This window comes from Eumetopias jubatus, unplaced genomic scaffold (assembly GCF_037043125.1).
Source record: "Eumetopias jubatus isolate StellerSeaLion01/CBP00866 unplaced genomic scaffold, mEumJub1_p1.0 scaffold_11, whole genome shotgun sequence".
Lineage (NCBI taxonomy): Eukaryota > Metazoa > Chordata > Mammalia > Carnivora > Otariidae > Eumetopias > Eumetopias jubatus.
The window spans coordinates 19,271,142-19,286,919 of record NW_028274817.1 but is presented as its reverse complement, the minus strand read 5'-3'; the positions used below and the strand labels follow the sequence as shown (position 1 = coordinate 19,286,919).

Here is a 15,778-nt window from a genome sequence, read left to right as displayed (position 1 = left end):
TGCTTAATCACCTATTTCAAATCTACTATCTTCTCTAGCTGTTCAATTTGAAGAAGTGTCCGTTAGCATTATGACTTTTTTTTTTTTTTTTTTTAACGTACAGCACTGGAATTTATTGGAGATTTAAAAAAAATAGGCAAGAATGACTTGTTTTACTTTTGCTCTTTTGTACCCCAAAGGATCAACAAGACGAAAATTTAAGTAACTGATGTTAACTGAAATTCCACGTCGTTAATTAATTGGAGGAGAAAGTAAGGACAATCAGAAGTATCATAAAACATGTTTGAAGAATATTTTTTTTGGAAGATTTCATTTATTATTTATTTGAGGGAGAGAGAGCGCACACAAACACAAGCAGGGGGAGAGGCAGAGGGAAAAGCAGGCACCCCGCGGAGCAGGCAGCCTGACGTGGGGCTCAATTCCAGGACCCTGGGATCATGACCTGAGCTGAAGGCAGATGCTTAACGGACTGAGCCACCCAGGCACCCCTGAAGAATATTTCTATGAGCCCTTTTCAGGGCAGCCCATTAGGCAGTGGGCTGTAAGGAGGAACCTGGACCCTGGACTTAACATTTAACAGCCTGGAAATATCTAACATATGGTATGAATGGGTTAGAAAATTAAGGACGGTATGTTAAAAGTGAATGGCTCTTCCTTGAATTCACCACTAAATTCATCACATTAATAAAATGAATTCAACTGACATCAATTTCAGGAAGAAAATTTTTACCTTGCCATCAGATACTATACACGAATCCAGTATTTACCCACACCTAAAAAAAAAAATTTAAGAAAGGGAATTTTACATAAAAAGATGGCTTAAAGCTGGTCAACATGAGTGAACAGAGAAATAAAGTGGGGTCATGTTTGGACGGAGAGAGATAGCCAAAGATAGCCTAGACCCAATGGCTTCACACGTGAGGGGTAGAGTAGACCAAGAAAAATCTTTTTTTTTTTTTTTAATATGGTACCATTAATGGCACTCTTTGACCTTATCTCTTGGTGCTCTTCTTGACCACATCAGCCTATTTACTGTTCTTTTTTTTTTAAGATTTTATTTATTTGACAGAGAGAGAGACACAGCGAGGGAGGGAACACAAGCAGGGGGAGTGGGAGAGGGAGAAGCAGGCCTCCCGCCGAGCAGGGAGCCCGATGCGGGGCTCGATCCCAGGACCCTGGGATCATGACCCGAGCCGAAGGCAGACGCTTAACGACTGAGCCACCCAGGCACCCGACCAAGAAAAATCTTGAGGTTTAGTGGGGAAAGGACAAAAATGAGGGTTGTCATATATTTATATACATATATATTTACGTATCTAGTTTTTAAGTAAATATTCTGATATAAAAATGTTTGCAGACATACTAAATAAAAATTTACTTTTCCCCCAAGTGTTGCTGTATTCCCAGTTTGCACAGATTTCCAATTAGTGACATGAATATGTGTCGGGTTAAGAAAAACTACAAATCTGTGAAAAATATCACTGGAGACAACTTTTCTAAACAGATTAATATGGCAGTGTTTATTTGTCTTGAAGAAATTTGAAAGGAAAAAGGTCATTTTATGAGGCAATATAATTTTACCAGTTGAACAACCAGTTGAACAAGTTGGGCAAGGGGCCCCAATACTAAATCTCATTAAATAGTCTAAAGGCTACTTAGGCTCTGCTCACTGACAAATAACAGGACTGAGATCAGATCTGTCTACAGTCCTAGAGAAAGTCACTAGCAAGACGAGGAGGAATGCCCACATCCACACCAATCAGGAGTTCCTATTTGCAATCTAAGCCAAAAAAGTGCTGTTCAGATCAGTGCTTTTCAAATTGAGGTTGCAACCCATTAGTGGGTGGTAAAATCAATTTAGTAAGGTTATAATCAGCATTAAAAAAACAAATCTAAGAGAATAAAACTATCAGAGTATGTCACACCTACTAAGTATTATTTTGAATTTTGAGTTTTATGTATTTATAGTTATATAACAGGTTGTCACATAAAATGTAATTTTCTGTGAACTGTGGTGAGAAATGTAAAAACCACTGGTTTAAAGTACAGACCTCAAGGGCGCCTGGGTGGCTCAGTGGGTTAAGTGTCTGCCTTCGGCTCAGGTCATGATCCCAGGGTCCTGGGATCAAGTCCTGTGTCCTACTTCCTGCTCAGTGGGGAGTCTGGTTCTCCCTCTCCCCCTCCCCCTTGCTCGTGCCCTCTCTCTCTGTCTCCCTCTCTCTTTCAAATAAGTAAATAATAATCTAGGGGCTCAGTTGGTTAAGCAGCTGCCTTTGGCTCAGGTCGTGACCCCAGGGTCCTGGGATCAAGCCCCTTGTTGGGCTCCCTGCTCAGTGGGGAGTCTGTTTGTCCCTCTCCCTCTGCTTCTACCCCCGCTTGTGCTCTCTCTCACTTACTCTCTTTCTTTCAAATAAATAAATAAAATCTTTAAAAAAAAATCCAGGGCCGCCTGGGTGGCTCAGTCGTTAAGCATCTGCCTTCGGCTCAGGTCATGATCCCAGGGTGCTGGGATCGAGCCCCATATCAGGCTCCCTGCTTGGCAGGAAGCCTGCTTCTCCCTCTCCCACTCCCCCTGCTTGTGTTCCTGCTCTTGCTATCTCTCTGTGAAATAAATAAATAAAACCTAAAAAAAAATAAATAAAGTACAGACCCGGAGCAAACATTTCAGATGTTTCCCTTGTTCTTAGTTCTGCTCTCTTAGTTTTGCGGCGGGGGGGGGGGGGGGGGGGGGGGTGCTGCGCAGTAAAGAGCTCCCAACTCAGTAGTCGCTAAAATAGTATTTGTACTCAAATTAGGAACACTTCCTCATGTGAGAGAGAAAAGTTATGAAGGAACTTTTGGGAGGTGATAAAGGTTAAATAAGGGGGGGGCTTAATCTGATAGGGCTGGTGCCCTTGTAAGAATGAGACTCCAGAGCTCATGCTCACTCTCTCTCTCTCTCTTCCCCGTGTGAGGACATAGGAGAAGGTGGTCAAGCCAGGGAGAGAGCTCTTACCAGAACCTGACCATGCTGACACCCTGGTCTTGGACTTCTAGCGTCCAGACTGTGAGAAAATACATTTCTGTTGTTTAAGCCACCCAGTCTGTGCTATTTTGTTATGGCAGTCAGAGCAGACTAACAAACACTAAATAACTTCTAGCCACATCTCATAAAATCTGAACTCTGATTTTTAAGTTCTTGTGAGATTAAGACCAATTTCAGAGGATAAAAACCTAAGCTACCTCAGATCACATTTTAAATGACTTAAAACCCAATATAAAACTTTACAGAATAGTTCAATAGCAGTTGTAGGTAGACAAAAGCTTATCATTTAACCTGAAACCACTATAATCTAGTAGCTTTACTATTACCAGTGTTGGATAAACACAGAGGGCAATGAGGCATTTAAGTGAATGGCTTGAGAGGAACTTGTGCTTCGGAGATATTTCCAAGGAGAAAGAAAGCAACAGTGACTTGTGGCCCTGTCTTGTGGCCTGGCATCAAGAGATCTGCCTGGCCAGCTCTGTGAAGGCCATCCAACTCTGGTACAGCAACATAAACCAGAGGTTTAATAGGTTTCAGCTGTTACAAACATATCAGATGCAAACACTTTACATCTATTTTTGAATGAATGAGGTGGCACTGATGGCAAAAGTCGAGAGCTAGGAAATGGAAGAGGTAAGGCTCAGAGGGTAGTATCTAATCATGAATGAGAGGCGTTCACAAAGCAGTCTACACGAATGTGTTAGCTTGTACCACTTCAGCCACTAGTTGGACCAAATTAGAGATTACAAAAGGGACACTGCCAAATGAATTTACTTTGAAATAGAGGCTGGGGGTGGGTGGGGAGAATATTGTAATTCTGTGGCTTTTTGGACCTCCTCAGAAGCATTCAATAAAATGCCTTTTCGCAATAAAAGTAGGGTTGATTGTCTCCGACAAAACACAAAGATGGCATTTTACCTAAAATGATCCAAAACGGATGGCATTCAAGTTACTTTTACTTGCTTATTTGACGTTCACTCTTTGAGACTGTTAGGTATGCAGCACTAAAGCACAATATAATTTAGCATCCTAAAAAGAATTATGACCTTGGTAAAAGTTTCGAAGGAAGGGTTAATGATGAGGATTTAAAAATAATCATTCAATGTATGGCTTCACACATATCTGGTAGGACTTCAACAGTTTGAAAGATGAGGTTTGAGGGCTCCCTGGTGACTGACAATGTCCCTTTAATAAATACCAAGAAAGCACATGCTGTGAATATTTCGTTGTATTCTAATGGATCAAGTTTTCATTAGTGCCATGGTCTCACCCACCCTACCCCGAAATATATTTTAGTGTAAGCATCTTACATAATAAACTCCTGCCCCAGTGACTGTTGCTCCTACAATTAAGAAGTATACTAGGCTGCTGCCATCTTTCCCAGAAGCACCTGCAGACGCTAGTGATCTAGAAGGGGATCCTAGGTGATGACACTGCACAACTGTAGGTAAAGATAAGGCCAAGAAAGAAACAAAAGGAAATAGAAAAAGCACTAAGTATTAATGAAGAAACATTCAACACAAAGGCAGGGAAGCATTTTTGGTTACCCTGTGCTACAAAAGAAAAAAGTGCTGCTCCAGGACTGGAGGAGGCTGTGTACTTCCTCAGAGTCGGTTAGTGGACAGAGCTCACCTACTTCTTACTCTGGGTTCATTCATACCTGGCGAAAACTGTCTCTGCGCATTTGGGAGTCAGGTCAGGGAATGACAATCTAGGTAACTTCAAGTCATTTGCATCTCCCTGTTTTATAACCTAGTGACCAAGGAACAAAGATAATTTCACTGTCTTACCAATGTGGAAAGAACTAAAATTATAATGGCATCCAACCATTTGCTCTTGGGGAGTGAAACAGCTTCCTTCAATCAAGGGTGTTACTAGGTGTTATCTAAGTTGGTTCACTCAACCTTACATGATCCAACTTTAGACTGATCTGCTTAGTCACAGCAAACCCCGCCAAGTTAAAAAAAAAAAAAAAAAAAAAAGCACCACAGAGTAATTCCTCTGTGACCAACTAAGCTGATCAGCGTTCATTTAAGGAGCTATAACTATGTTAATTTTACATAGCATTTACAACTGTATTTCTCACCTCACACAAATTCCATTCTGAAATTGGATACTAGGCCAACTTCTATAATTTAGTCTTTGGGTGAGATTCAGGGATAGCTTTCCTTTTAGGAACACTTAATATTTTGGATTGAAAGCTGTTATTGTTGTTTAATGTCTATCCCAAGCTGAGGAAAAAATAAAGTATTTGACAAATGGGGCAAAATCAAATATTGTGCTAAGGAGCTGCAATGAATTCTCACCTATTCACAGATTAGTGTGTCATATCCAAGAGAAAAGGTACAATTTGGCGGATTAGTCAAATCTAAGAAAACACAGTGGCTTTCAAGTAATGAGTAAAAAGACAAGTGAAAAGAACAAAGCTAATCGACAGGAGATTAAATTTCAGTCATTCCCAAATTGGCTCTCACAGGATTATTAGACAGTAGGCACTTTAAAGAAGGCTTTTTGGAAATTTTTTCAAAAGGAGAAAGGGGAATTAGTTGCAAAAGTTTTAAAGCAGAGTAGTACTCAGTCTACTAATGGGAGCTGTTTGGCAGCTTCTTTACACAAGCTGCTTTTCTACTTACATATGCACCAGCTCCTATTGTTGATAAGCCCACAATAAGGACTAACACAGAATTATCGATTTTGCCCCCTGATGCACCAGAGCTAGCCATTTGTCTTGTCATCTGGAGATCTAGAGGAACATGCCATCGCTGGAACAAGTTGCCTAAGGAACACAATTTATTAAGACACACACACATACAAAAATAAAATAGTTAATACATGTTTATGACTAGAGATCATTGCATTGTACAAGTAAAGACTTACTGCCCCTTGGGGTGCATGACGTTCACTTTAAAATGACCAAGAAAAAAAAATAATCAAAACTGTACAAATAGGGCGCCTGGGTGGCTCAGTTGGTTAAGCGACTGCCTTCGGCTCAGGTCATGATCCTGGAGTCCCGGGATGGAGTCCCGCATCGGGCTCCCTGCTCGGCAGGGAGTCTGCCTCTCCCTCTGACCCTCTTCCCTCTCGTGCTATCTCTCATTCTCTCTCTCTCAAATAAATAAAATCTTTTAAAAAAAACTGTACAAATATTGCAGATATCAGAATCCACACACTTAAATTGTTGCGAGTTTTTAATAAGAGTATAATTCAATGCTGCCCAGGGGGAGGAAATTACAGCTTCCCAGAAAAGATAATGAAAAACAAATGGGCACTTCATCAAAAACACTTCTCTCTTCACATCCTCACTGTAAACAAAGTAAACACAGAGAGATGGCTGAATAGATACAAAAAGTTAAATACAGACTACCTGGGGGCATTATAACCACCACCTAAAGGGTAATTTAAATGGCTGGCTCAAACCTTGCACAAAATAATAAAACCCTGCAACACAGTCCTTGAAGACAGAAATGTTAAAGCACAAAATAAAATTTTAAGTTGATTTATCTTTTCCAAAGAACTAAAGAATTTCAGTCTATAAAATATTTTTTAATGACGAAACTTAAAATATCAACTACTTGGCTCTTAGTCCTCCAAAATAATACAAATATTATGTTGATGTAAATCTCTGTACATCCATGTAATGATCTGACGATTAGAACAAGTCTCAACACACGGAAATGAAGGAAGGTCTCAGTACTACCTTCTCTGCTTATGATACTCCTCATGTTGACTACTGACCTAGAGCAGGGGTTTGCAAACTCTTCTGTAAAGGACCAGATAGTAAATATTTTCAGCTTTTCAGGCCATATGGTCTCTGCTGATGTTGCACAAAAGCAGCCACAGACAACGTATAAATGAATGGGCACGACCGTTTTTCTTTCTTTTTTTTTTTTTTAAAGCTTTTATTTATTTATTTGACAGAGAGAGACACAGCGAGAGAGGGAACTCAAGCAGGGGGAGCGGGAGAGGGAGAAGCAGGCTTCCCGCGGAGCAGGGAGCCCGATGCGGGGCTTGATCCCAGGACCCTGGGATCATGACCTGAGCCAAAGGCAGATGCTTAATGACTGAGCCACCCAGGAGTCCCATGGCCGTTTTCTAATAAAACTTTATGGGCACTAAAATGTGAAGTTTAAATAATTTTCATGTGTCACAAAATAGTTATTTTTAATTTTTTTCATCCATTTAAAAAAATGTAAAAACCAATCTTAGCTCAAGGGCATGCATACAAAAGCATGTGGGTTTGGCCTGTGGGCTGCAATTTGCCAATCCTGATCTAGGGCAGTGGTTCTAAAACTTGAACGTGCATCAGAATCCTCTGGAGTGTTTGTTAGAACACAGATGGCCAGACCCACCCCCAGAGTTTCTGAGTTAGGAGATCTAGAATGGGGGCCCAAGAATTTGCATTCTTAACAGGCTCCCTGGTGATGCTTATGCTGCTTTGAGAACCAACGGTCTAGAGGCAGATTCCTGGTCTGACCAGGCTTTAAAAGATTAACAGAATGGGCACTGGTAACAGCATTTCATATTAGAAATATGGAGCTTTCCCCCTTGCTTTCACAACTTCAGGGCACAGAAGAGTAAAAACAGGTCCAAACCAGGTCTGCAGTCTCTTACCTGAAATCCTCGGGAACACGGATATTCCAGAACTCAGAACTGTATGGTTTTAAGTATATAGTGTTTATACCATACAGTAAATATATTACCCAGCACAGTAAAAGGCAGCAATCCACAGTCACACACATTGTTTCCATGAAAAATTTCAAAGTGGGATGAACAAAAGGTTAATAAGCAGCCTCTCTCTCCAGTTTAGGTCAGGTGTCAGTGGCAGATGAGTTATAAAGACCTGATTTTTAGTCCTATTTTCATTTCTGAATTACAGATAAGAGACGATAAACCTACACCCTTAGAAGTGAAAATGTATTTTTCTTTACTATTTTTATTTATTACCTGCTTTAGAATCCTTTATCACCACATGAAAAAAAAATGGTTTATATTTGGAAATAACAAATCATGAAAATGAAAATGTGCAAGGGTTGGGAAGCTTATCTTGATCTGGGCAAGCTTTTGATTTTTAGAAACCCATAAAATGATCAAGCACCAGAAGTAGAGACTGACAGCTCTCAGAGCTTAGTAAATGTAACTGGATAGAAAAAATTCCACGTGGTTTAGTTCAGCGAATTTAGTTGTGTCCCCCACCTCCACCCCAAGTTTATTTACTGAAAATAAGTAGTTTAAAAAAATTCATTTATTGTCCCTCTAGAAGATCCTAAATCCAGATGCAACAACTTCGTTTTAATGTAATACTAATGTGTTTATTCTGTTTTTGCTTGCTTTTCACAGATAAAACTAAGAGTGTAGATTTGGGAAAGTTCAGCAGTTTTTGCCTTGATTTGCCAAAAAGAAAAAAAAAGACATTTAAAAGTAAATTAACTTTTTAAAAAGTAAATTAACATTTGAACTACTGTCTGAAAAGAAATGTAATATACTATTATTATCAACAAACCAAATTTTTACATACCTACCAAGTGACTTTAGTTTTGTAAGAGGTGGTAAGTGTTGTATGGATGTTTCTATCCCGCCCCCAGCCCCAGTTTTCTTTTACCCATAAAATTACTCCCACACCTTTCCCCCATAGCTTCAAGATTTTAGGAAACTTCATACCATGGCTAAACATGCCTTTTCACTTGTCTTGCTAAGGTGAGAAGACAACTTACTCCTTGACTTCTCATTACAGCAGTCTGTTTTAGATTCTCCTTTAGATTTTCCACAATCAGACCACACAGAGAGGTAGCACTTCCTTCCTCACACTTGGGATTCAATTTTTTTTTCAATTTGATACATTTATATTACGATTTCCACTGTAGCAATAATTAGCACCTCTATCACATAATTATCATTTTTTTTAAAGATTTTATTATTTATTTGACAGAGGGAGACACAGCAAGAGAGGGAACACAAGCAGGGGGAGGACAGAGGAGGGGCAGAGGGAGAGGGAGAAGCCGACTCCCCACTGAGCAGGGAGCCCGATGTGGGGCTCGATCCCAGGACCCAGGGATCATGACCTGAGCCGAAGGCAGACGCTTAGTGACTGAACCACCCAGGCGCCCCATTATCATTTCTTTTTAGTGGCTGGAATAATTAAGATCTAGTCTCTTAGGAAGTCTGATTAGGATAAAGTATTGTTGTCTATATTCACTATATTGTTCAAGGACTCGATTCTTGAATTGTTGTTACAATTGTATTTAGTGCCTAACACATAGTAGGTGTTTGCTCGATAAATATTTGTTGGACTAATTAATGAAGGAAGGAAACAGAAATTCCTTCCAATTCTATGATAAGGACTGAACATTTGAAGAATTCTTTGCGAAGAAGTTTAACCACATCTCATTTATTTCAGGTTGCTTAATAATAAATCAGTAACTTCAAATACTACAGACTAGCATTAGAATAGTGCCTAAACCAGCAACTTCATTTCTGTAGATTTCATAATCTCCCGTTTTTTCATACTCCCAGAAAGCCTTTTCCAGAAATACATCCACACAACTGAGGCTCCTAGGATTCTCAAATAGTTAAGAGGTCCATATGCTCTTGAGTCTTGTTTTCTGAATGTCAAACTGACTTTTCTGACATGGATAAAACACAAGACAGGACCAGCCTACATAATCTGTCCACTGTAACTAGGTATCTCTTTATAAGGAATGCAACAACTATTTCCCTTTATCAGCTCCCCAACTTTTCTTTAGCATAACCCTTGCTGTTATTTTAGACGAATCATAGTAGTAATAACTAGAGTGCAGTGAGAAAGGAACCAGAGGAAAAATGATTTAGATGACAAAAAAGCAATCTCACTCTGTTCTACAAAGTTAAGTCCTTCACAGTACTAGGGTTCAGCCACTGAGAATTTACCATGTGCCACAGACTATGCAAAGCACTGAGGACACAAAAATAGGACATAATCCCTGGTCTCAGGTAGTGTGTAGTATAGGAGGGGACAACGGCTGCCACTATTCTGAGTATCAGAAAATGGGCTTAATACAAATCACAGGAGACTCAAGGTTGCTCAGTCTGTTTAAGCCTTAAAACAGTATTTTCCAAACTTGCCTGATCATAAGAATTACATCAAGAGCCTGTTAAAATAAAAATTCCCAGGGCTCTCTCCAGGACATTCTCATTCAGTAGGTTTGGGGTCAGCTCTCCATTTGATTTACTGGACTAGGTAACTTTTGGAAACATGATCTAGAGAAATGTTACAATATGCAGCAACTCCTTTAAAATGTTAGGAAATGTCTAGAAAATACAACTTACTAACTGGATGCAGAAAAGCCTGACTTGCTACAGATTTTCTTCTGGAAAGCTTTGCCTCAGCAGAAAAAGTGGGGAAGGGCTCATCTTCTAGGCTTCGGAAAAAAAATGTCATTTGGCAGTTCCCAGGAAGTCTGGATCCTTGCCCACAAGGACTCCAGTTTCCTTTTTAAGGAGGTAAGAAGGATTCTGAATAGAGAAAAATGTTCAAACATTTGACCCTCAGGTCGGGGGTCGGTGATCAGTTTGATCACATGGGCAGCACAATGTCTGGTAACCAAATAAAATACTACAGAATAGAAAATATCTATTACCTAACCTATCTGCTACTCAGTGCCAAATGCAGACATAAAGTAGTCACTATTAATTGCCTTCAATCATTTCTGGAAAGAGGCAGAGCATCCAAATAAAGTAAACAAATAACAGCAATTAGGTTTTAAGGCAAAAGGCAGCATATAATGAAAATGAACCTGACAATGGTGACAGATGTGGATGAGATCATTTCAAGGTGGGTGTCAAGTTTGCTAACATCCTGACAAAGAACTGGAGGTGGGAGGAGAAAGGGGAAAGAGGAGGGGAAATGGCATATAAACCAAGAGCGCCTCTCTCCTATCTATGCAAAAACATAGGGCAGTTGCTGCGATGTGAAAAAGAAATCAGATTATAAGCAATTAGTAATCAAGCTACAAAACAGGGTTAATTCCTAAAATGACAGAATCATTTCTTTTTGAAATTGTAACCCCACCCCGCCCATTTCTAAAGGCATATGATGTACTGTGGTGCTTGGCCAAAGGACAAAGATTAAGTGTATGCAAAGAGATGGACGGGTATGTCAAGAAGTCAGAATACATTCTACAGCAGACTGCCTCCAAACAAAATCATGCAATGGAAAAAACCATTTTGAGTCTGTATCTTTCAGTAGTTCTAACATCACCAACCATCTTCAGACATCTAATAAATCAATTTGACTTTAAAAATCCATACTTATTTAAATGAGAACTTTTGGTTAGACTTCAGAGTGCTGGTAAAAGTTGTGAGTTGTAAGCAAAATAAGTACACAAAGTTTGAAAGGCTAGTATGGATGAAAATCTTCAGCTTACCTAAGCTTCTGTGTAAATTTCTGTACAGCTTACATAGAGCACTATCATTTCAATGCATAAAACCCATACAGATGACACCATAGACGGGATATTAATTTAAAAGCTAAGGCAGAGGTTTTTCAAGTTCCAAGAGCAATTTGTTTTAGGATATGTCCTCAGATACACAAATTAGGAAACGTTTTCTTGAGGCATAGCAACTGGGAAAACTGTTCAAATGCACATTTGCAAACACTCTAAGGGAAATATTTTCCACATTATATTTTTAAAGCACCCAGAAGGTGGTTCCACATTGGAAAGGCCTCAAGGATAACTTCTGACATTGCAAATGTGAATGTCCCCATGTGGTCATTCAAAAATAGATTAAAAAACCCCAAAACCCAGCACCTCCTACAGGTGGATAATTCATTATCCTCATTAAGTTGTGCAGTTTGAAAATAAGCAAGCTCAAGACATGCTCAGCTAAGTTCATGGATATCTCGGGCACAGTAGGCTAAAGGGGAATCGGATGCATTCTTAACCTTTTGAGGTCAAAATTTAGGAAGCATGTGGAGTTGTGACAAGTGGATTAGGGGCCTAGAGATGGCAAAGTATCCTTTGCTCTACCTATTAATTAGATACATGACCTTGGGCAAATAATTTCACCTCTCTGTGTCTCCATTTATTATCTATAAAGTGAGTGGGTTGAACTTTACCACAAAATCCCTTCCAGCTCTAAAATCTGATGAAACAACTTCACGGAGAGCAAATACAATGCGCTCTGCAAACTGTTTCTTTGAAGCATTAAAGACCACCAAGAATTACACGGACCAGACATTTCAAATTAATTCTGGGCCGACTCTCCTGTGTCTGGCGCACAACCGACTGACTCCTTACTTCAACTGCACTGTTTCTCTTTCACTGGGCACTCGAATCTATGGGTCTCATCTGGGGTTTGGAAAGTAGAACAGGTAATATCCTCATTTACAGAAGGAACTAAGGCATCGGACTTAATGCCGTGTTTCAAGTCTCACAATGGGTAAATGACAAAGTCTACTTGACCTCATTGCTCTAAAAAGGCAGTGGTGCTCTAGAAAGGGGTGGCCGGGAGGTAGTATTGGACAATACCAAACAGCCAGCTGTTCTGTTATCCCTGAACAGCAAACCCTCCCAGGAAAAGGCCTCAAGCAGACTACTGAGTTCAAATCCCTTGAAGGTCAGGTCGGCACGGCTTGCGAAACTCATGGTTTGGATCCCGCCAATTCAAAATTCACGCGGCTGTGAGTGGGTTAAGTTTTTCAGGGAGGAGGCAGGGGGAGGACTACAGGCACAGGGAGCCTATGGAACCCAGGCCCTTGGTCTGCGAGGTCAGGGTTGCCTGGGATGGGTCAGTCACCTGGGAGCCGGTTCCGCTGCCTCGGGCCTCGGACGCACACTGTCCGCACCAAGGGCGCCAGCTTCTGCTTGAAAGCACCTGCTGCCAGGCTTCCACACCGGAACATTTCGGCAACCGCTACTCTGTACCTCCTCCTTTCCTTTCTTCTCACTGACCCACCGACAGGTCAAACACTGTGGGCCCCGGCCGGTTCCCCCCCAGCTCCCCTCACACGCACTCTACGCAGGCTCCTCCTTTCAGCTCCGGGAGGGCATTGGACAGTTAAGCTGGCCTGCTAGAGCAGGGGAAGGGGAAGCGCGGCTGGATGCCTACTGCGCAGGCGTAATGCTCAGCGCCGCATTGCGATTGGCTCGTACGGCGAGAGATTTGCGCATGCGCCTGGCTGCCACACTGTTGCAAAGACCGCGGCAGCGGGTGTTTGCAAGTTTCCACGGGTTGGTGGCAATGCTTTCCGCTGAGCGAGTTTCCAAAGGAGGGAGCCGTGGGGCCTCTTTGCCTGGCGGTTGTGGCCGGTGCTGCCGCTGTGTCGATGGCGGGAACAGATAACAGCACCTCACAAAGCGTGAGCACCGTAGCACCGCATTTTGTTCTCTTGTTTTAGGCTACTACTCGGTACTAAGCCTTCCGGATTCTCTGGCTGTATTCCACTTCCAATCTTTCCATAAGGTCCGAGCCAGAGCACCTGGCTTACTAGATTCGGAATGGACTTCCGTCTTTTACAAATTGCTGGCACTTTCCCACCCAGCCCGTTTTTCTAGGAGAAGTAATCATTCCGTGCTCTCCTTCCCCATATCGTTTTTATATTGTGCAATTCTATTCCTAGGTGCTGTACCAGGTGCTGCGGATAATCTCCTACTATTATGGCTTCTGTGCTTGAGAGCAAGGATGCTGGCAAAAAGAGTTTGTGCTTTGCAGAGAAATGCTACGCAGGACTTTCGAGTTGTGGGAGGAGTAGGGTGAGGGGCTGAGTGTAAATAGGTGTTTTGACTCTCCCAAATGTGAACTGAGTTGGAAATAAATTTTTTGACTGTTTGCAAAACATAAACATAGGTCTTTTTCAAAGTTTGGGGTTACGTATTCATTTAACAAGTATGTAATGAGTACTTGCCACTTGGACTATATTATGAAAGGGGCTCTGGAGCATGTGGAAAGTATAGGAAGTGGTCACTAGTTGGGGAGATGACACATACTATCATTTAAATAATATGGAATGTCTCCTTCAGTGCCAGAGCAAGAGAAAAGTGAATAGGATGGAGTAGCTAAGGAAAGACTTCGTGCAAGTGTTACTTGAGCTTTGTCTGGAGGGATGTATAGTAAAATTCAAATAGACAGTGGAGGAGGAGGAATGACATTTCAGATGGTGAATACACTGGGACCAAAGGTAATATTTTTAGTGGTTGAGCACCCCTTGACTTTGGATCCAGTCTTGCCCAGGTTGAATCCTGGCTCTACCACTTGGGCAGGTCACTTAACTGTGCCTCACTGTCCTCATTTACCAATCTCAAGGGTTGTTGTTATGAAGATTAAATGAGCTAATATTTGTCAAGTATCTTAGAGGAAGCACCATGCTGTTTAAAAAGGCTTAGAGGTGTAAAACAAAGAAACAAACCCCAGCACATTTCTGGGGGACAGTGACAGAGAATATGTACTAGGAAGTAGATAAGGACAGGTTAATATTCTGGGGCCAGAGCTGACCTGGCAAAAGAATTTGGCCCTAATCTTGTAGGTGATGAAGTTTTTTTTTTCTAGTGGAATAGGGATAGAGAATGAAATCACAAGACCTCGTTTTAGGAAGTTTAACTCAGGAAGCAGTCTTAATTGGGTGAAAAAGGTCCAGGGTCCCCTCAATGTTCAGAAGTGCAGGCAATGGGTGACTTTTTACCTAGGGCTGCTTTGGGGGATAAATATTGAAAATATCAATTTCACAATAGGGTAAAATTATTTATATTAATATATTAAAGGCCTGACAGACATATTTCTTACTATTTCTAAAAGCCAATAACGATAATAAACATGGAATACAAAATTAATCATATCTGTTGGGGAAAGAGGCTTTGGAAAACACAGTCAAAATCATGATGATCAGGTGCCTATGAAAATGGCTGGGTATATTTGAAAGACAATCATTTAGTGATGCACAATTAACACAAAGAACAGGTGCTGTATAGCACATTTATTTTTGCAATAGATGCAATGAGGTACTTTAAAAAATCTCTAATTAAAAATTATATTTCATCATGTTTTTTTGCAAAAGCAATAAACACACAACAAACTAACTCCAAAAATATAAGTGAAAATTTCCCCAAAATCTCACCCCACAGAGGTAACAAGCACTTTTTATTAGGGCATGGTGCCCATTTTGAGATACCATATTTCCAGAAGTCAGTGTTTCTACCTTACAGCTATAATATAAACTCTCAGACTCAGTGACAAGTTTTTGCTGGAAGCACACATCTAAATAATCTCACGTGGATGTAATGGTTTTTTGTATCTCTAAGAGAGTTAGCATTGATTCTATGAGTTGGCGATGCTTCTTTTCACTCTACCTACTGGGTATGCCTAATTAATAGTTACCCCCACTTTTGTAACTACTCTTCTGTAGATAATGATCACCAGGAGCATTACAGATACAGAGGAGAATGATGCAACAAAGTATATTTAGACATCAGCCAATCAAAAAGCCAAAATACTGTACAGTGAAGATTGCTATTCACACTGTACCATAATAATTGGTATTCATAATGATGACCTTGGATTAGCCACTTAAGATTAAATCCTTCTCGAGATGGTTTTAATATAGTAAAATCTAGGGTTTTAGAAATGGGTGACTCACATATTTTGGAAAAGGGTTAGCTATAAGTATATCTGCTAACTCAGCTAAACAGCTTATTAACTAGAAGACCCCAAGTTTTCCCAGCCATTTTGAGTAACTTGGACTTTGGCTGAGCGGTCACATTCCAACTTGCTTACAGATCTATCACC

At 40.7% G+C, this 15,778-nt stretch overlaps 1 protein-coding gene across 3 annotated transcripts in view; it reads right to left on the bottom strand.

Annotated features, from left to right (window-relative positions):
* AIFM1 (apoptosis inducing factor mitochondria associated 1) overlaps nt 1–13,079 on the bottom strand; it is a 33,433-nt gene extending 20,354 nt beyond the window's left edge. Inside the window, exons 1-2 of one of the 3 annotated variants that reach the window (XM_028122736.2) lie at nt 12,797–13,079; nt 4,336–4,466 (exon numbers count right to left, since the gene is read on the bottom strand). In XM_028122736.2, coding sequence (XP_027978537.1) covers nt 4,336–4,466; nt 12,797–12,902 — 237 coding nt within the window. In that variant the 5' untranslated portion in view covers nt 12,903–13,079. Of the gene's footprint in view, nt 1–4,335; nt 4,467–5,658; nt 5,802–12,796 lie in introns of all 3 variants that reach the window. The other 2 variants (XM_028122735.2, XM_028122734.2) reach the window with 2 other exon arrangements.
* Between the last annotated feature and the right edge of the window lie 2,699 nt (nt 13,080–15,778).